General features: G+C 39.3%; 1 protein-coding gene across 2 annotated transcripts in view; it reads left to right on the top strand.

The window, feature by feature from the left end:
• Positions 1 to 21,474, top strand: part of ABCC8 (ATP binding cassette subfamily C member 8) — a 117,831-nt gene that overhangs the window by 39,344 nt on the left and 57,013 nt on the right. For both annotated transcript variants that reach the window (XM_051967553.1, XM_051967554.1), the window contains exons 7-10: positions 1,853 to 2,017; positions 13,607 to 13,762; positions 16,493 to 16,627; positions 18,211 to 18,373. In XM_051967553.1, the coding sequence (XP_051823513.1) occupies positions 1,853 to 2,017; positions 13,607 to 13,762; positions 16,493 to 16,627; positions 18,211 to 18,373 (619 nt within the window). The remainder of the gene's footprint in view (positions 1 to 1,852; positions 2,018 to 13,606; positions 13,763 to 16,492; positions 16,628 to 18,210; positions 18,374 to 21,474) is intronic.

The raw sequence follows: 21,474 nt of genomic DNA on the forward strand, positions 1-21,474 counted from the left end.
GCTGAGAACTGCATTGAACACCAAAGGGCTGAAATGGACATTCAGACTCCAGAATGACAAAGCTGGAAGTGAGTTCAGCATTCTGCTAGCCAGTCCCCTCGTTTTACAGTGGAGGAAACTGAGGTCCAGGAAGAGAAGGGGATGGATTTTCCTGCTGTCACCTACCTGAGGGAAATAGCTGGGGATTGAATTTTACAATTCCCAAGGCAGTATGCTTTTTGTTATATTACAATGTTAAAATTATAGGACTTCTGCTCAAAATAAACACTACTCTTTCCACTTGCCTGACCAAGAGAGCAATGATTGGCTAAGTATTCTCCGACTGTCTTCAGTTCTTGGGCACCCATAACTCCCCTGCCCCTCTCAATTGCTTCCTATTAGTATGAGTAACAGTCTTGGCTGACTATATTTTAATGACAGAAGATAAATAACAAACATCGAGGGAACTGTTCCAACTGCTCTGACTTCAATTAATCAGTGATTTGTGCAGTGTCCTTGATGCTTCACCAGGAGACCCAGGCTCAGCAGCAAACTGCTCCCAGCAGTACCCAAGCACAGAGAACCAGGGGTCTGAGGCTGGGGGTGAAGCTCTGACCTTAATCCCTTTCTCCACATGCTAAGGAGAGGAAGGCATGTTTAGGCCTTTCTTTCAGGGGTCCTCAAACTACGACCCATGGGCCAGATGCAGCAGCTGAGGAAATTTATCCCCTTCACCCAGGGCTATGAAGTTTCTTTATTTAAAGGCCCACAAAGCAAAGGTTTTGTTTTTACTATAGTCCAACCCTCCAACAGTCTGAGGGACAGTGAACTGGCCCCCTATTTTAAAAAGTTTGAGGACCCCTGCAAACAGAAATGTTTAGTTGGCTTTATCCATCAACCCAAGTACAAATACTCATCCAGGATAGAAGCATAGTTTAGATAGCAGCCTGTATGCTGCTTCTGAATTACAAATAGGGAATGGAATTGTGGGATACTGTCCAGAATCGAGCTGGTAAGAGTCTCATATTTTGCCCTGGTCAAATCACTTCTGAAAGTTTGTTGTTGTTATTCAGTCATTTTCAATTGTGTCTAAATTATCATGACCTCATTTGGGGTTTTCTTAGCAAAGATGCTGGAGTGGTTTGCCATTTTCTTCTCCAGCTCATTTTACAGATAAGGAAACTGAGTCAGACAGGGTTAAGTGAATTGTCCAGGTAACACAAATAGGAGAATGGATTTGACTTTCTGACTCCAGGCTCTATCCATTGTATCACCTAGTTGCCCTCAATATCTGAAGGTACCATTTATGAAATCAATAAGCTGATGGATGTACAGATGTTTGGAGGACTAAAAGCTATGCCTTATGTGGATTAATTGAAGAAACTGAGATGGTTAGCCTAAAATGGAGAATTGGAAGGGAGTTAAGAGGGGAAATGTCTGCAATGCATTACTTTGGGAAGTAGTGAGCTCCCCATCATCTAGTCCTAGATATGACCATAGATCTAGAGCTGGGAGGACTTTAGTGACTATATAGTCCCACGCCATCATTTTACAAATGAGAAAACTGAGACTCAGGCTAAGTTACTTGCCCAAAGTTACCCGAGTAGAAAGAAGCAGAATCAAGATTGAACTCAGGACTCTTAAGTTCACACAAAGTCTCTAAGCAAATTCTGGGTAACTAGTAGGTGACATCTCAGGAAAGTTGGAGAGGGAATTTCAATTCAGGCACACATTGGATTATGTCACTTCTGCAAATCTTTGACAATTCCCATCCAAGCCCTCTTCCATCATAAAGTGTCCCCTAAATCTGCCTAACAGTGATACTACTGTCATTGGTGATGTTTACTTCCAAACTGTGCTTTTCAACCAACAGATTAAGTTCCTCGGTGTTTACTTTGTCTCATCTGAAGAGTTCCTTGCCAATGCCTATGTCTTGGCTGTGCTTTTGTTTCTTGCCCTCCTGCTGCAGAGGACATTTCTGCAAGCATCCTACTATGTTGCCATTGAAACTGGAATCAACCTAAGAGGAGCCATACAGGTATGGAAGGCCATTGGATGGATGTGTGATGAGTTGGTTTTGTTTTTGTTTTTTTTTAGTATATCCGTTCTCTTCAGTTTGAACAATAATCCCAACTCACATTTCTGTAAGAATTTTAAAGGTTTGATAAGGTACCTAGCAGGGTAGGTTTGATAGGGATACCTGGCACCCCTATAGGATATAGAGTATAAGTATTATCACCCCCGTTTGAAGATGAGGAAAGATAAGGGGAGAGAGATAGAATGACTTGCCCAACCTAAAAATTCTGATTATAGCTTCTATGCTTTTACCTTTATAAGACTTCTCAGGGAAGGCCACAAACTCTCCAAGTGATTCTCCTCCATCTCATCTATGCAGACCCTCCCAAAATATCTTCTGTTGTTGATTAAATTTAATGGATTTTTGTTGCTATTGTTTGATTTTTTCATTACCTAGAATTTGTCCTTCTCCCTGTCCTAGAAAAACATACTTTTAAACAATGTTTTAGAAGAGAGAAAAAAAAATCTGACCTAATGTGCAGTGTTTAATACTTATGTGTTAAATAAATTAAAATTTTTATTTTATTAAATATTATATTATTAAGGTTATATTTTATAATTATAATAATATTAAATATTATTTTAATTTAACAAACAATTAAAATTAAATAAATTTTAAAAGACAATAATCTTTGTCAAGGAGGAAGGAGTTGTCTTCTCATATCTCTTCTTTTAAAAAGTCCTTTCTTTGTAATTCTGTAATACTCAGTTTTGATTGTTTTTTTGGTTCTTTCTCCTTACACTGTTGTAGTAATCATGTGTATTGTTTTCTTGGCTCTGCTTACTTTATTCTTTATCAGTTTATTTACTTCTTCCTATGCTTCTCTGTGTTCATCACATATATCATTTCTTATAATACAGTAATATTCCATTACATTTATGTACCAGACTTTATTTATTCATTACCCAACTGATAGACATTTACTGTGCCTCCAATTCTTTGCTGCCACAAAAGTGTTATTATAAACATTTCAGTGTATATGGAGCTTTTTCTTTTTGACAACAATTTCCTTGGAGAATATGCCTTGAGAGGGAATCTCTGAGTCAAAAGATATGGAAATTTTGGTCGCAGAATTCCAAGTTGCTTTCCAGAATTGTTACATCAGAGAATTGTAGAAATATGGCAGTTAGTTAGGATCTAGAAGGGCTCCAGTTTTGGTCCCCACCCCATATCCAAATAAAGTGCTAAAAAAAATTCACCAGAAGGAACAATGATAAAGCAAATGAAAGAGAAGTATCTGCAAACTCTTTCATTTAGTCCATGACTGCACAGTCAAGCTCCTCTAGAAACATGGAGTAAACCAATTAGAGTAGGTAGAAGGTAAAGTATCAAATAATATGAAACCATATTAGGAAACAGGACCAGAGCATCACCTAGTGCAGAGATATCTACAATGCCCTACCATGTTAAGAGACAGAGACAGACCAGCATTCAGGTAGCCACAGATCAGTCTTACATTGAGGTAGTCCCATTATCCAGATAATCTGGTCTTGAGTCACAGCAAAAGACAAGGAAAGACAGAACCTTCAGAAAGCAAAGCCTAGACTTATAAGACACCAAACTTGCAATCAAATAAGATTTGCCAATATCCACCAAGAATATGAGTAGAATTTGATCCAACCACAAACTTCAATCTAAAAACAAAAGCTGGAGATATGAATAAAGTAGAAAATATTAAACACAACAAGGAAATACTTTGAATTGTGAGAATCCTCAGGGGTTAACCCAGAAGAAGGGAGTTTCTTCACACCATGGCCATCTAGTGCATCAGAAAAGAGTATATCCCAATCACCTGGAAGAAATGAAGCAAGAAATACAAAAATTAAAGAGGTAGGAAGAAAAGAATGGCAAGGAGAATTGATACCTTAGAAAAAGATCTTACCCTCAAATTGAACTTGAAAATTAGAGTGGACCAAATGTTTTATGGCTTCATAAAACAGAATAATAACACTAACTCATATCTCCACCAACAATGTATTAGGATACCTTTTCCCTCAGTCCCTCCAAAATTGACTATTCATGGTCTTTAATCATTTTTGCCATTTTCTGAGTGGGAGTAAATCCTCACCATTTTCTGCATTTACATTTTTATTATTAGTGATGATTTGGAGCATTATATATAATTGTTAATGGATTATAATTCTTCTTTTGAGAACTGCTTATTCACAACAATAATGTTGTTCAGTCATTTTCAGTCATGTCTTACCCTTTGTGACCCTGTTTAGGGTTTCCTTGGCAAAGATGTTGCAATGGTCTGTCATTTCCATCTTCAGAAAATTTTACAGATGAGAAAACTGAGACAGAGTTAAATGCCTTGCCCGAGGTCATGTAGCTAAGAAGTATCTGATTGAATTTGAACTCAGATCTTCCTGATTACTCTATTCACCACACCACCTAGCTGCCCCAATTTTTCTTTTGAGAACTATTGATCTATCCTTTAATAATTTTCTAGTGAAAAAATAACTTTTGGTCTTGTGTATTTTTATTAATTGTCTAAATATTTTGCTTAGTTTGATTAATTTTTTTCTTGGACTTTAAATGTATTTTAAGGAATAACTTGTTTAAAAGCTTTTTATTCTCATTTTAACTATTCTGAAATAAGGGGGGAAATTGAAAATAGTTTAGAAATTCTATATCTTTGAAAAGGCTAGAACTAGAGGCTTCCAAACAATAGAACCCCTACTGTGTTTGCTGTGCCATCCCACTCATAATGTAGTTCCATTCTTAGGGCAATTTTGGAGGCTTAGCAACAATGTTATTCCTTTACATATCCTGGGAATATTGGAACTATTCCATTAAAGCCTCAGACATTGGCGGTCTATAGAACCTAGAAAGGCTGTAATTTAAGTTCCAAATGCAACCAGAGATCCATGATGTTAACTGATTACATAAAAACAGGAGTTTGACTGTGTTTTGGAAAGGTCTAGATGAGAAGAAATAGGAGCGTAACCAAGGCCTTTATAGTCATGTTGACAGAATCTTTCCTTAAAGTGAGCAGCTATGAAATAGATCTGGCACAGGGACAAAAGCATTAGGACGAGAGGACTAGTATATGGAATGCCAAAAATAATGTCAAGGAAAAGATGACTAAAAAGAATTCAAATTCCGAGGAACTGATAAACCACTGGAAAGCATAAAATGCAACATCTTACCTTCCTTCTTTCAGAAGAGGGGCAGGGAAATAAAAGAGCAGGAAGTTGCATGCATTGTCAGGCTTACTATTTCACTTATTTTTGCTTAATTATTTTTTCTTGTCACAAAGGAGTGTTCAATTACTGAGTAGCAGAGTAAATTTATTCAGAAATTAAAGTTATTTAAAAGCAACATAGGTAGTTAGCTCTATCCACTGAACCAGGCCTCCAGTCAAGAAGACCTATTTTTTTTTTTTTTACTGAGACAATTGGGGTTAAGTGACTTGCCCAGGGACATACAGCTAGGAAGTGTTAAGTGTCTGAGTTTAGATTTGAACTCAGGTCCTCCTGACTTCAGGAAACCTATCACTTTTGAGTTCAAATCTGGCCTCAGACATTTATTAGCTATGTGACCCTGGGCAAGTCACTTAACCCTGTTTGCCTCAGGTTCCTCATCTGTCAAATGAACTGGAGAAGGAAATGTCAAACCATTCAAGTGTTTTTGTCAAGAATATGTCAAATGGGATCACCAGGAGTCAGGCGTGACTGAACAACAGAAGCAAAAATATTTCATAATAGATCATTTAATCCTTCACATTTATAAGGTACAGCTTATAATATGTTCTATACATTTGAGGGGCTTCTAGATTATGAAGCTGATAAAGTGCCATGGTCTGGAATCAGGAAGACCTGAGTTAAACTCCAGCTTTAGATACTTACTAGCTGTGTGACTCTGGGGAAGTCATTTAACCTTGTTTGCCTCAGTTTCCTCATCTGTCAAATGAGCTGGAGAAGGAAATGATGAACTACTACCTGATCTTTGCAAGAAAACTCCAAATGGGATCACAAAGAGTTGGTTATGACTTATATGACTAAACAACAATTTTAAAAAGAATCAATAAAATTTGCTTTAACAAAAAAGCATCAGAGAAGGATGGATCAGGATCAGGGAGTTCTCCCTTCCTAGGGCCATATCAATAATGGGAGAGTCACAATGGTCTTGAAGAGGAAGGACTATGTGGCAATTATAGTCATCCTGTACTTTAAGATCCAGACCTCCATGACTGCTATTGACTTCCAGGTTTTCCCTCTCAGTGACTTTTATACCTTGTTGAGGTTACCATTCACACAAAGACCAAAGCTCACTCAGGGCCCAAGATTCTAATTGAATTTATATGAACAGAATGATCACAGAAACACCAGTTTACAGCTACAAAGATTATTAGAGCTCACACAGTCCAACCCCCTCTTTCTATTGATGAGGAATTTGAGCTTTCTTTAAAAGTTGAAAGGACTTAATCACATAAACATTAAGTGACAGGTTTCAAATGCAATTTTTTGCATTCATTCAATTGTGCCTACTGTGTGCCAATCACTGTGCTAGAGAGAAGGCAAGGCTAGTCCTTGCCCCCAGAGAGCTCCCATTTTTTTGAAATCCAGAACTCAAATCCAGCAGTATTTTTTCCCCTAAATCCCTAGGGAGGACAGATCAAGTCTTACATGCTAATAAACATAGTGGCTAACTTCCTCAGTAACAAGCTATTTGGCCTCTGTGACCTGGAATCAGCCATTGCCAGACTATATCCTAAGGATCCTGAGCCCCCCAACTGTTCATTGGATCTCATGGCATCCAAACTAACCCAGAAAGCACTGACTAGCCTATAGTGACTGATGACTTGGTGATCAGTAGCACCTGCTCAGTATATGAAATGTGCAAGTCCCTCTGGGAATCTGATACAACATCTGAACAACTGTTTGAAATCATATTCCAAGCTGTGCTTAATGTTGTGAACTAGAATGCTGTGTCAGGAATGTTGACAATTATTAGTCAGAAGAGAATAAAATCAACACTGGAACACTGAAGGTTGAGCCTTCCCTTCTACTTTCCTGACCCAGTGATAAGAAAAAGAGAGAAACAGAGAGAGAGAGAGAGAGAGACAGACAGACAGACAGACAGACACAGAGAGAGAGACAGAGAGACAGAGAGAGAAAGAGAAAGAGAGAGACAGAAAGAGAAACAGATACAGAGACTGAGAGACCCACAGAGAGAAAGAGACAGAGAAACAGAATGACAAAAATAGAAAAAGAGAGACAGAAAGAAAGAAAAGAGGAGGAAAGGAAAAAGAAGGAAGGGAAGGAGGGAGGAAGAAAGATAGAAAGAAAAGAAGGAAAAGGAGGAAGACAGAAGAAGGAAGGGAGAGAGGAAGAAAGGAAAGGAGGGAGGGAGAGAAGAGAGAGGAAGAAAGGAGAAAGAAAGGGAAAAAGGAAGGGAACAAGGAGAGAAAGAGGAAGAGAGGGAGGGAGGGAGGAAGGAAAGGAGGGAAGGAGGAAGGAAGGAAAGGAGAGAGGGAGGAATGGAGGAAGGGAGGAAAAGAGGGAGGGAGGAAAGAAGGGAGGGAAGAAAGGAGAAAGAAAGGGAAAGAGGAAGGGAACAAGGAAGAGAAGGAGTGTTTGGGGCAATTGCACCTACCCAAACTGACTACTCAGGAGTCACTCCAAATGATGTACAGAAAGAATTTATTAGAATCTTGAGAAGCGGACTGTCCTGGCCTATGGGCCCGAAAGGACAGCAAGGATACCCACAAGGAGGAGAGTCATTCACTTGAAGATGCTTACAACTTTTATACATTTCAGACAAAGAACCCCCAAAATCCCACCCTCTATAAGTTGTGATTGGTTACATAAACCTTTATCCCCCTATTTGGTCAGTGGAATGCAGTGAAAAAGGTGATACACAGTTTAGGCCACTTAATTCCTTCTTTGGACAATGGAATGCAGTCCAAGTCGCATCTAAAATCACGTGACTGGGGCCTCTAGGCCTGATCTACTTTAGTTAACAGTCTCTGATCAATATGTACTTAATCTGTAAATTCTTGGAGGAAGGAAGGAAGGAAATTCCCTTCACCAAAAATAAATAAATAAAAGATTTAGATTCAGAGCTGGTTCAAACTCTCGATGAGATATGTGGCCCATGGACAAATAATTTAAGTTCTCCTAGCTTTAATGTCTGCCCTTATAAATTTGGGAATAATTGTGGTAATTCTGGACCTGGAGTCAGAGGACATTGATTCATAGCCACCTTTGTATGACCGTAAGCAAGTCCCTTTACTAGAGCTGTATCTCACTTTCATTACTTGTAAAAATGCAGTTATTGGTCTAAATGTGGTCTGGCCTCTTCTAGATCTCTAGCTATGGTCTTAGGTCTTTATTACATTGAGTTGTATTAAACCTTTAAGCCTCTCATTGACCAGATTACCTTTGATCACCAGCCATTGTCCTTGACTTCCATTGAAATGTTTCTGATGGGGAAATCCTACCTCCAGGGCTTGCCTGGGAGAAGGAGAGTAACCGCAGAATCAGTGAAAGCAGAAGAAATAGGCTCAGGTTTATGCTTGTGACAGATTCATCCCAAGAGATGTCTACTGCCAGGATTTATTGAAGGTCTAAGGCCATCCTGAGAATGAAAAAGTAAAGAGAGGAGCCTCTAACCATATGTAGGTTTAGTGGTCCCTTGCAATCTCTTAACTGGCTATAATCTTGTACCCAAATGGAGGAAGAAGGGGTAAGGAAAGTCTCCTGAGGACAGTTAATTGATCAACCTGAGCCATCCCATCAGAATGCCCTTGGTTAAATGGAAGGGATGAATGAGCCAAAGTACTTCTGGCTCCTGAGTTCTAAATGCAAGGAGAGAAATGTAATTATACTTTCTCCCTAATCCATTATGCCTAAGTCAATAGTCAGCCATGTGATTTCTGATGGTTTTAATGTAGCTCAAACAATGGTTACTTTTTCAGCATTAATCTCTTGCGATAAAAATCAGTGATTGCTTTCTGTGCCTTGGAAATGGGAAATACAGATGTGAGTATGGAAAAAAATAGAAAAGGATCCTCTATTTTCTTACAAAAAAGTTCCTAAAGAGAAATGATCTTTTGAATTTCCATGAGTTCAAAGTCAGGAATCTCAAGGCAGTTTCATAAAAGAAGACTTAAGCTAGCTCTCTTTGGCCCCAGAGGGAAGGAAGGAAGAAAGAAAATAAGCATGTTCATAAATCCTACTATGTGCCAGGCAGGTACTATAAATATTATCTCATTTGCTCCTCACAATAACTCTGGAAAGTAGGTACTATTATTCTCCTTATTTTAACAATTGAGGAAACTGAGACAGGAGAAAAGGACTTGACCAGGGTATCACACAGCTATGAGGTGTCTGAGGCTGGATTTGAACTCACATCTCCCTGATTCCAGGTCCAAGGCTCTAATCATTGCATCATCTTGCTGCCGCAGAGGCAGCAGAGCAGAATTAGGGTGGAAAATATGAAGAAAATCTGGGGTCGAGATCAGGAAAAACTTTCTCAGAGCCATCCCAAAGAGGATTGGGCTGCTTCAGGACGTAATGGATTTCCTCTTCATGGAGGTCTTCAAGCCAAAACTAAAAGACCATTTGTGAGGGAGATTTATAGTAAGCATTTCTTCCAGGTCAGTGAATTAGACCATGGCCAATGAGGTTCTTTTCAACACCCAAATTGTGATTGTGTGTGATTCCATGAGACAGTCAATCAACAAATATTTCCTAAGCACTCACAGGTGTACCGGTCACTATATTACACATTTGATATTCTTAAGAATAACTAGAATTCTTGAGCTAAGGAGATATGGTGTGGTGGAAAAAACATTATAACTATAATGTATGTAACAATATCCATTTTATTTTTTGTTAAATTATCAAGTTTTATTTTTGTCATAATTGTCAAGTTCAGAATACAGATAATTTAGAAAGCTAGGATCAAAACCTGTGTTTATTTGCAAAATTATTATTATTTTAACCTTAGACACACCAGCACTTTCCCTGAAACGCAATTCCTTTCCAACTAAACCCCAATTTCCTTGTCTTTTCCTTCCTGTGTCTGAAATGAATCCCCTCATTCACTCTGAATTTTAGAATCTATAGTTTCCTTCAAAGTTAATCTCAAACAACGCTTTCCCACATGAAACTTTTTTTGATGTCCTCAGTTTCTTAGTATCACTACACCACCACCCTGAAATTAACTTGTATGTCTTATATATGTACTTGTATGTATACATTGTAAGCACGTTAAGGAAATGGGCTGTTTATTTTTTGTCTCTGTATATTCAATGTCTGGCACATAGTAGACTTTTAAAATGTTTATCAAGTTATTGATTAAAAATAAAATGTTAACAAATATACTGTGATCTAAAAGATAGTATCTGTTGAAATTAAATATGAGAGGAGGTATGAAAGCAGAGGATCACATGTTACAGAAAGGCATGAGAACTGTCCTGGGCCACCATGGTATAATAGAAAGAACAGGGAAATAGAGCTAAAAAACTTGTCGCTTATTATGTGACTTCAGTTTTCACTCTTAGAAAATGAAAGAATTGGGCAAAATCATCCCTATAGACCTTTTGGGCTGACATACCAACAACCTTGTCAGTTTCATACAGAACAGTAATTAACTTGGGGGAGTAAGTGATTACTCTCAATGAAGAAAAACTATTGTTGATTGATAATCTTTTTGCAGATTATAGCCTTAATTCCCAGGACACTGAGAAGTTTTAAGTGATTTGTCCTGGGTTACATTGACAAGATATGTCAGAGATGGGTCTTGAACTTCAGTCTTCCTCCCTCCCAAAACACCAATTTCTTTCCACTACCTCCATAAAGCTTTTCTAATTGTGTCTGTGTGTATATGTCTAAAACAACATAATTTCAGGCAATAGAAAACAGCTTCCTTGTATAATCTGTTTCTATTCTGGTCTGTATTTGGAAATTTTTTTATTCGGTTTTTGTCATGTTCAGAATAAAAATAAACAAATTATGGCCGCTGAAGAAAATCAAACATAATAAAAACAAGACAGTCATGACTATAAGCTTCCATGAGAGAACTTTATCCCTCAGTAAAAGGGCATTCTGGTGTCTTTCACTTTAGCATATCTGACATAGAAAAACCTAGACTTAGATTAAAAAAATAAATTAATAAATAGTTAATAATAAAAGCATTCATAAATATATAGATTAATCATAAACAATGATTAATAAAAAGAAAAATTGATTCAGTCTATAAAAGGAGTTTTCTCCTTACCAAAAGATTCCTTTAAATAGCAAGTTCTCTTAGTACATCTAAAACCAAACCCAACAAGGATGAAGGATCTTGCCATCTGTTGGAGAGAGGGAAATTGAAGCTGCCTAACCCTTCTGTCTGTGCAAACATGCTGGGCACAGAGATTTTAGCTTCTGAACTCATGAAAGCAATTAGATCCCCTCCTGGGGTCTGGAAGGGACTTAGGTCACTGCTGAGGCTTCCACATTAAAGTCAACTCCATTCTCAAAGCTATTGGCACCAAGTTCTAAACCTGTTGATGTCAGAAATAAAAACCTGTCTGGTGGCTTCTAACTCTTTAATGCCAGGTTTTCTCACTATGCAGTTGTGAAGTTCCAAGGGACATGACTTGACTTGTATTTTTAAAAAAAATCTTGTATTAGATAACTATGTTTTTATAATCATCTTGACTCAAATTTCTCTCATTTTTTTAACACTTAACCAGCAATGCAAGAGGTAAGTAGGTCAAGATTTTGCATATGAGAAACTAAGATACAGACGTTTTTAAAATGTCTTTTGGGTTTATTTGCTTTAACCAACAATATGACCACTAAATATAATTATTAATCATTTCCTTATAGATCCCTTACCTCATTCTCCATGGGTCCCTCCCTTATTAAAAAAAAAAAACATTTAAACAAAAACCAAACAACAACATGACTCATCTAACACAACTTGTTCTGCTCATAGTGAAGTGTGTTCCATTAACTATTCTCTGCAACCAAACTTGTTCATTGCAATTAAGCTAAATTCAATAGCCTTTTGGTTTGTTTTCATTCACATTATTCTATTTCTGTGTTCTTCCCTTTGTAGCAGGTCTTCCTATGTTACTATGAATTCCTTCTTATTCTTTATTCCTCATGGAAGAAGAATAAGGAGAAAGATAATTAGCATTATATAATGCTTTAAGGCAGGGGTCCTCAAACTTTTTAAATAGGGGTAAAAAGAAAAACTTTGTTTTATGGGCCTTTAAATAAAGAAATTTCATAGTCCTGGGTGAGGGCGATAAACGTCCTCAGCTGCTGCATCTAGCCCATGGTCCCTAGTTTGAGGACCCCTGTAAAGGTTTCCAAAGCAGCTAATAAGTATCTGAGGTAGATTTGAAGTGAGGTCTTCCTGACTCCAAGCTCAGTTCTATATCCCCTTTGTTCCCTATCTTTTGCTACCACAAAATGTTGCTATCTACTGGGAGCAAATAGGTACCCATGGATTGAAGAATGGCTGAATCAATTGTAGAAACTGTAATTTATACACTGTAATTTATAATGGAATATGACCACCATAAGAAATGACCAATATGACCAATTCAGAGAGGCATGAAAAGATGAATTGATACAGAGGGAAATAAGCAGAATTAGAAAAACAATATACCTGATATAAATGACAAAAACGACAACAGAGAAAAAGCCAACACTGAACAGTGAATAAACATAATGACCAAGTCTGTCCCCAGAGTAGAGATGAGAAAGTGTACCTTACTTCCTTCTTTGCAAAGGTGAATATAAGACATTATATTTACTATCAAGTTCAATTGTTGTCCTGGTTAGTTTTGCTAGATTGCTGTTTTTTCCTCCTTTTCCCTCTTAAACTTTTCATTAGGTAAGAGAAGAAGGAGGACTATATTCAGAAATGAAGGTGCTATAAAATCAATAGATATCAATAAACATTTAGAAATTAATTTTTTAAAAGAGTACTATTATGAAGGTTGAGTTACACCCCATCTCCTGATTCTGGGCATTTTCCCAGCCTCTCCCCATGCCTGGTGTGATCTCCCTTCTTTTCTCCACTCTCAGCTGCCCTGGTTTTCTTTTTGTCCCACCAAAAATCCCATCTTCTATAGGAAGTCTTTCCTGATCTCTCTTAATTCTAGTATCTTCCTTCTGTTGGTTATTTCCTGTATAGGCTGTACATAGCTTATTTGTACATGTTTGTATGTTGTCTCCCCTATGATCTTGTAATTTCTTTGAGAGCAAGAACTGTCTTTTCCCTTTCTTTGTCTGCAGCACTTAGCACAGTGCCTGGCATATAGCAGGTATTTAATGTCTATCCAATGACTGATTGACTTTGCCAGGGTCACACAGCCATAAGAGATGATGCTAGGATTTGAAAGTTCCTGATTGAAAATACATTTCTCTTTCCACATACACTGCCATACCATTTCTTTGGTTTTGTCATTTTCAGTTGTCTTATTCAATGAGCAAAAACTGTATTTTGAATATATAGAAACTGATTGGTTCATCATAACAAGAAAGGAAATTATCATTCGCCCATGTGACTGAAACACTCTGTTTTTGTTCCTAGACCAAGATTTATAACAAAATCATGCAGCTTTCCACATCTAACCTGTCCATGGGAGAAATGACTGCTGGGCAAATCTGTAATCTGGTTGCCATTGACACCAATCAGCTCATGTGGTTTTTCTTCTTGTGCCCAAACCTCTGGGCAATGCCAGCTCAGGTAAGTGCTGAGAGATCTTCCCTTCTTGGAGTTATACTTGAGTTTTCCTCCTTCCATTTTAGAGCCCTATATTTGGCCTCTGCCTCAGCCCTGTGTGTCCTCCTTTTCTGCAGGCTATAGTCACTTCTATCACAGATAAAAATCACAATATAGGGCTGGAAAGACCCTTAGAGATCATTTTGTCCAACACACTCATTTTGCTTTAAAAAAAAATGGATATGAAGCCCATTGGGTGAAGTGACTTAGTATTTAAACTCATACAGAACTCAAATCCAAATTGCCTGAGCCCAAGCCCAAATCCTTTCTGTGAGTGAATACTCTTTTCCCATATCTCACTCCTGAGCATCCCATGATTCAGTGCCTCCCTTTCTCATTGCATAAACATGGCTTTCTGAAAAATGCAACTGATATTTAGAAATGACTTGAGCCAATAAAGTGACTTGCTAAATCAAGTTCATGACTTTGTCAAGAATAGTTTATGGCGACCCAAACTGACTCCTTTCTGGCAGGGTTATTAGACTGGTAAATCAGGGGATTGCTATAGGTAGAATTCAGTTTCATTTTAGCAAAATGTTTGATGGAATCTCTCATGGTGCTAGGGACTGACCCTGGTATCGAGGATGCAGAAGGAGATGAGATTCTTGACTGAAAGCTCTCTGAGCAGATGCCTTAGGGAAGGAGTTGGAGAGAGGCCATAAAGAAGCAAATGTCTCCCTCCTCAATCTTAATGCCTAAGTCACGAAAATGCCCTTTTGGAAAACTGCCCCAGATTGGAAGAGATCCTTCCCACATTTCTTTGCAGAGAACCATCCCTTATAGCAAAGAATTAAAAAAAGAAAAAACTAATTGAGCAAAACTAACCAACATATGAAAAAATCTGACATGGAGTATTCCTTACTTATAGTATTCCCAATCCCAAACTCTGCATTTTCTCAACTCTTCTTTGAGGTTAATCTTGGTCATTATAATTACACAACATTCACTTTCATTTTTGTTGTTATTCCTATTTACCTAATTGTAAACAAGTTTACTATTTTCTTGGTTCTGCTTATTTTACTCTGCATCCATCCATGTAAGTCTTCCCATGTTTTTTTTGAAATCTTCATATTCATGGTTACAGCACTGTATTCATGTACTTCACACTGTGTGGGTTCATACATGTTCTCATCTTATGACATTCTTGTGGACAATATGAAGAGATATAAACTAGATATTAAGTTATATACGGCTTTGTTGACAAGCACTGCAAGAATAGAAGATGAAATGGAAAAGGCTATTCCTACTAGTGCTGTCCTTTGTCCCCAACCCCTGAAAATATTAACTACCCACTTCTATAATTCACACTCAGTGGCCCAATATTGTCTTTGGTGTGGACCATCTGGACCCTTGGAGGAGGGAAGATTTTGAGTAAAAGGAGCAGAACTGAAGGAGTGGGCATGAACCAGCAGACTAAGAATTGTTGTTGTATGATCATCTCTTTGCTGTGGGATCCAGGGGATATATATGTCTGTGTCATCACAGCAAAGATGAATGATAGAATGTTAGCCAAATGCTCATCCTGGTGGAAGAGACAGGCCATAGGGCAGATGCCCTGTTCTTAATGACCAATCAGGGATATGGGCATATGGCTGGTATTTCGGCTAATATGCCTGCTAATTTTGATGTCTGGTCTGTTGGTCGCATAATTGCTTTTCATTGTGGACAGAACCAGTGAAGCAGACCAGGAAAGAGAGGCCAAGAGAGGTTTTCTACAGGAGGTGATGAGGGAGAAGCAGAGTAGGCAGGGTTACCTTCCCTTTTAATGAGTCTTTCCAACCTTAGCTCATTAATGATGTGATAAAGCGATTTTTCAAAAGCCTGTTTGTTAAAGGCAGAGACCATTTTCTGATTAGTGAGAATGGAAGAAACCTCTGTTAAGCTCCCAGAGGAAGCATGTCACTTAGAATTACTATAGTTTGGGGTTACTAAGCAGGGTATCTTAGCTTCCTTTCCTTTATAGGTAGCAATTAGGTCTGTACACATCTTCTAAAGCAAGACATGTGGTATAAGGGCCTGGATTTCCAACACAAAGGCTCTGTGGTCCTCCCTCTGAGCTAAAAGCTTTGGATATTGGTGGGAATCATTTGCATTTTTCATAAATATTCATGACCAAGTCATCATTTCCTAAGGTCTGAGAATAGGACAATTCTCTTTTCTGAAGTGACTCATCAGACTCATAAAAACACTAAATATGCCAGGTAAAGAAAAATGAAAAGCAATAACTCAGGATATTGAATTGATTCTGTGAATAAATTGGGAAGAGGGGTGATTCAACCATTCCAGCACCGACACTGGACATTACACAGACCCTAAAAGTAAAATGATCTAGTGAACTGAACAATTGCCTTAAAGGTTGAAGCTTGAGTAACTTGAGGTTTCGACCTCCTCTGGGAGTCCACAAGGGACTAGCTGGTGATGAGTCTAGATTTAACCCTAACCAACGTGTGGTAACCAAGGTGATAAGAATTGGGGGAAGGGTATTGTTCTGTCTGTCCTGCTCCTTACTAACTGTGTGATCCTGTTCCTCAGTTTACCTGAGTGAGCAATAGAACTGATTGGGATTAACAGTAAGGCCAACCTTTAAAAAAGAAAAAAAAGTAAATATTTTCCAGTCTGATTTTTTTTTCAATCCATCTAGCTCTAAGATCCAGGATCCTATTAATTGAATGTGTCTCTCCTTGATCTCCCTAGATCATTGTGGGGGTGATTCTTCTCTACTATCTTCTTGGGCTCAGCGCCTTAATTGGAGCAGCTGTCATCATTGTCTTGGCTCCTATACAGTATTTTGTGGCTACCAAGCTCTCCCAAGCCCAGAGGAGCACATTGGTGAGTGTCTTCAGGGCATGCCTTTGTCTCCCTTTCACCCATTCTTCCCCTGCCTGAGTGCTCTCTCTTCCCATCCATCACGGATGATTATTCTCCTCCAACTCTTCCTCCCTCTCTCTAGCTGAATTTTAGTTGAATCATGTAGTAGGGAATAGAGACAAGGCTAGGACATATTCCAGATGTTCTGTTTTTGACTCAGTCCATCTGTATGCATTTTATATCCCATGAAGGAACTTCTGTTTCACCAGAATATGAAGGGAAATCATAGGGTTGCATGGTAGCAAATTACCACGCAATTAACAATAGCTAACATTCATACTTATTTGTTGTATGACTCTGGAAAAGTCTCTTAACCCTGTTTGCCTCAGTTCCTTACCTGTAAAATGAGCCGGAGAAGGAATGACAAACTATTCCTTGCCAAGAATAACTCACAAAGAGTTAGATATGACTGAAATGACTAAATCATAAATATGTAAATTTTCAAGTTTATAAAGACATAGATATAGATATGGATGTTTCTTTGGATAGATGGATGGATATAAACAAAACACATATGTATGTATTTTATTTTATGCTCTCATGACAACCATGTGAAGTCTATAATGCTGTTGCTCCATTTTACATTTGGAGGCACTGAGGCTGAGAGAGGTTAAGTGACTTGCCAGGTTCGTATAGCTAGTAAGTGGCTGAGGCTGGATGTGAATTCAGATCCCCCTGATTCCAAGTTCAACTCTCTCTCCACTATACCACTAAGCTACCTTCACAGCACCTAACTCTCCCTCAGGAAACAATCTAAATGATTTCCTCAGATTCTTCAGGGAACTCTCTTGTCATTGCAGTCTTGAAGACTTCTCTTCCTTATCATCTCACAGAAGGTCCAAGTTCCAGTTAGCAAACCAGACAACATTGAGCTCCTACTGTGTGTTCACTCCCGGAACTGGTCTACCCAAGGGGATGTAGAGAAGAATATATAGTCTCTAGTCTTAAGGATCTTCTAGTCTAGTTGGGGAAACACACACAAAGATTCACAGACAAAACAATTAACAATATCAAACAGAACAGAAGTCAATGTTAAAGCCTCACCTTTATATGAACTCACATGTACACTTCACTTTAAGGTTTCCAAAGGTTTCACAATGACTATATGAATTATATACCTCATATGATTGCCCCATTTTACAGGTAATGAAACTGAGGTTTAAAAGGGTTAAATGACTCCTGAGGCTACATAGCTAGCAAGGGTTAGATTAAAGACTTCTTACTCTATAGCCAGTGGTCTTTCCACTCTGCCAAACTTCTTCCATAGGAAGGGCCAGCAGGATCAGTGAAAGCTAAGGTAGAAGGCGAAGACCTCATAGAAGAGAAAGACTCTCATAGTTATGGTGGGTACTAATTCTAGAGAAGGGGGTCATTTGTAAGAAGACCAGAAGAATGAGAATGGATTCAAATGCCAGAGGAGTTTTTATTTTATTTAATCCCAGGGACAATAGGGAGCCACTGAAAGTTAATGAGTGGCTGGGGCAGGGAGAGTAGAAATGACATGATCATACTAGTTCCCACCTAACTCCATATGAATCTGGCAGGAGTATTCCAACGAGAGGTTGAAAAAGACAAATGAAATGCTCCGGGGGATCAAGCTTCTCAAACTCTACGCTTGGGAAAACATCTTCCGCGCTCAGGTGGAGATGACTCGTAGGAAGGAGATGACCAGCCTCAAGGCTTTCGCCATCTATACCTCCATCTCCAGTAAGTCACAGAATCACAGGATTTCAGTCAGGAGCTCAAGAGCCAAGTAGTCCAACCCATCCCTGAAAGACAGTCTCTGCTAAGACATAGCCCTCATGATCTTAGCTAGCATTTATAGAGCACTTTACCAATATCCCATTAGATCCTCACAACAACCCTGGGAAGTAAGTGCCATCTTGGAGAGAGGGAGATTCTGGGAAGGTAGATGACTGTTCTAACTCAATCCTTCAAAGACATGATGAAGAGTAGGGGGCCAACAGATCAGTCACTAGTGCTCATAGCAGTGGGCTCTGAGAGGAGTAAGAAAATTTGGGTTTGAGTTGGGGGCTTAGGGAATATCAAGGTAAGAGCATGAGCATAAAAGGATTTTTGTGTTGTAGGAGTCCTTCATTCAGGGAGGTGTGACTAACCAGGAGCCTGGGTGGTGGGGGTGGGGGAAGGTTCAGACAAAGGGGGGAGACAAAGGGGGAAGGAGGGACATCACCTGGATCTCTGAACACCTGGAAAGGGATCCTATCCTGGCTCCTGAGCCAGCTAATGAGGTCCAACTGGTCAATCTAGTGATGTAGGAGATGCAGGGAAAGGGAAGGAAAGCTTTAAAAATAAAATGGTATTTGTTCAGTGTATTTGCTCTGGCCCACGTGTTTCTGTTGCACCACACTGAAAAGGCAGTGGGGGGACAGGGAGGGAAGGCAATACCTTCTGGCTGCTGGTGTCTACCTCTAATGCCTGCTTCTCTCTTTTGGTGCCCCCACAGCTCATGGAGCCAGGTGTCCAGACACAGCTCATTAGGCTTGAGTTTAATGGGGCATCTTTCACACACACCCCTACCCCGACCCCAGTCACCTGAAAAGTCCTGGAGCCAAGAGCTTTGGAGAAATATTTCCTGATGGGGCCTACCTGGGCACTCCCTGGGCTGCCAGTCAGTGTGCACTCCAGATGTGTGGGGCAGCTGAGCCCCGTTTTGCCCACCAGAGAGAAAGCAAGGCAGCTTTAGGGGCAGACCAACTAGGCATGAATACCCAGAGGAAGTAGTGCCAAATGGTGGGAAACAGAGGAATCATCAATCAATCAATGGGCTACACAACATATCCAGCCCTATAAAAAGGGAAATAAGAGAACTAAGAGACATGGCCCCTGCCCTTAAAGACCCCTCAATTTCCTGGGGAGGCAAGATTAATGCATGCAAGTCAATTAGAAAACTATTTAATCCAGACTACTGAAGCTTTGGGGAAAGGAGACAATGAGACAAAGTAACCAGGGAACACTTCCTGGAGAAGCTTAGCTGGACTTTAAAGAATGATTAAGGTGTAGATAAGCACAGCAGCAGATACTCATATTTCTCAGTCCATCTTCTCTCTCACCATTAGAAGTCAGTTTGTGCCTGATTTGTGCCTCTTAAAAGCTCCTTACTCAGCAGCCTGGATACCTCTGCTTATATCTCTGAGGCTACAGTGTGGAGATATGACCATAATGCAATGGGTTTCTCTAGCCCAGGATGGATTCTGCTCATTCAACATCTGAATCTTCCAAAATTTCAGTTAGAAACATTGGCTTTCTTGTGTGACCTCAGCCTCCAAATGGATCTGGTGTCCTTAGCATCACAGGATCATTATCTTGAGATAAAAGGGATGCCAGGCCATCTAGTCCAACCCTCTCATGAGGAAACTGAGGCCCGTGCTGATTTGCTCAGGATCACAAAGGTAATAAATATTAAGAGAGATTTGAACCCAGTTCTTCCAGCTCCAAAAGTAGATTTCAACTCTTTCCCAGGCTCCATTCAATTCAGCAAACCCTCACTGAGTACTTGGTATGTATCCTGCCCGTGTATTGGGCATCCAAATGAATAAGACATGTTCTATGTCTTAGAGGAGCTCACAGAGTAATAAAAAAGATAAGATAGAGATCACTCCCACAATTTCCTTCTCTCCTCCAGCTAAATGGAACTAGAAGAAATCTTAGCTGTGCTTACTGAGTACGTTATAAATTAATGCTATTCTATTTCAACTGGACCTTCAATAAAACAAGGCAATTTTTATTCCTCCCTAATTGATTCCCTGTATCACTCTTCACAAAAGCTATTCTAAATCTTCTCTAAAGAATACCTAACATATATATAGGGCTTTAGGATTGCAAAGTGCTTTGCAAATATCTTATTTTATCTTCACAACAGCCCTGGGAGCTGGGTACTATCCCTGTTTTACAAATGAGGAAACTGAGGTAGGTTGTGGTTATGTGATTTATCAAGGATCACATAGCTAGTAAGTATATAAAACTGGTTTTGAACCTTGGTCTTTCTGATTCCAGGTCTAATACTCTATCTGATCTTAAAACCCAGAAGATTAGACATCCAAAGGAAGGGACTTTCCCTGTTCACAAAATAAATATGAATGAGTGTCAGGAGATCATGGGATCATAGTTCAATATGCCTTTGGGGAATGGGGCTGATCATGCCCTGTGAAATAAGGAAGCGTGGGAAGGTGACCATCTTTCAGTTCTAAAGATTCAGGTTTTCTTTTCTTAATGACTGAAACTGAACCACGATCCCTGAGGTCCCTCAGAAATGACTTTGGCAGCTGATGTCCTTAGTACTCTTGCCCCGAGGGAGGGAAGACAAGGTGGCCTCAGTGCCCTAGCTCAGCTCCAGTTTCTAATTCTTTGAAATCTTCCTTCATTATACCAATTCCACAGAGGGTCACAATGGGTAGATTGGGTGTCCTGTCACTGTTTCCTGTCCCAGACCAGAGTAAGAAAAGGGAAATTGGTCTGGAGGAGGATGAGCTGGTCAGCAGCATTGGTGCAGCCATGAATTCATTCAGTAAGTAACCCAAGAAGTCCCTCGAGGCTCCCCTGAGCCAGTGCCAGATTCAGTCTGTTCTTTTATGTTTTGTGGATTTTCATAGACAATAGGACCAGGAACACCACACCAGGCCAATCTGTCAGCCCTAGCTCTATGCAAAGTACAGTATTCCTGGTGCAGGTGTGAATTTTAATTAGACTCAGCCTGGTATACCTCCAATATCCTGTCCTTGCCTCCCCCTGCAGGGAAGCTGGCAGTGTGCAGAAGGCACAGTTGGGCTGCTGGGTAAAATATTTATTAA

This window comes from Antechinus flavipes, chromosome 6 (assembly GCF_016432865.1).
Source record: "Antechinus flavipes isolate AdamAnt ecotype Samford, QLD, Australia chromosome 6, AdamAnt_v2, whole genome shotgun sequence".
Classification (NCBI taxonomy): domain Eukaryota; kingdom Metazoa; phylum Chordata; class Mammalia; order Dasyuromorphia; family Dasyuridae; genus Antechinus; species Antechinus flavipes.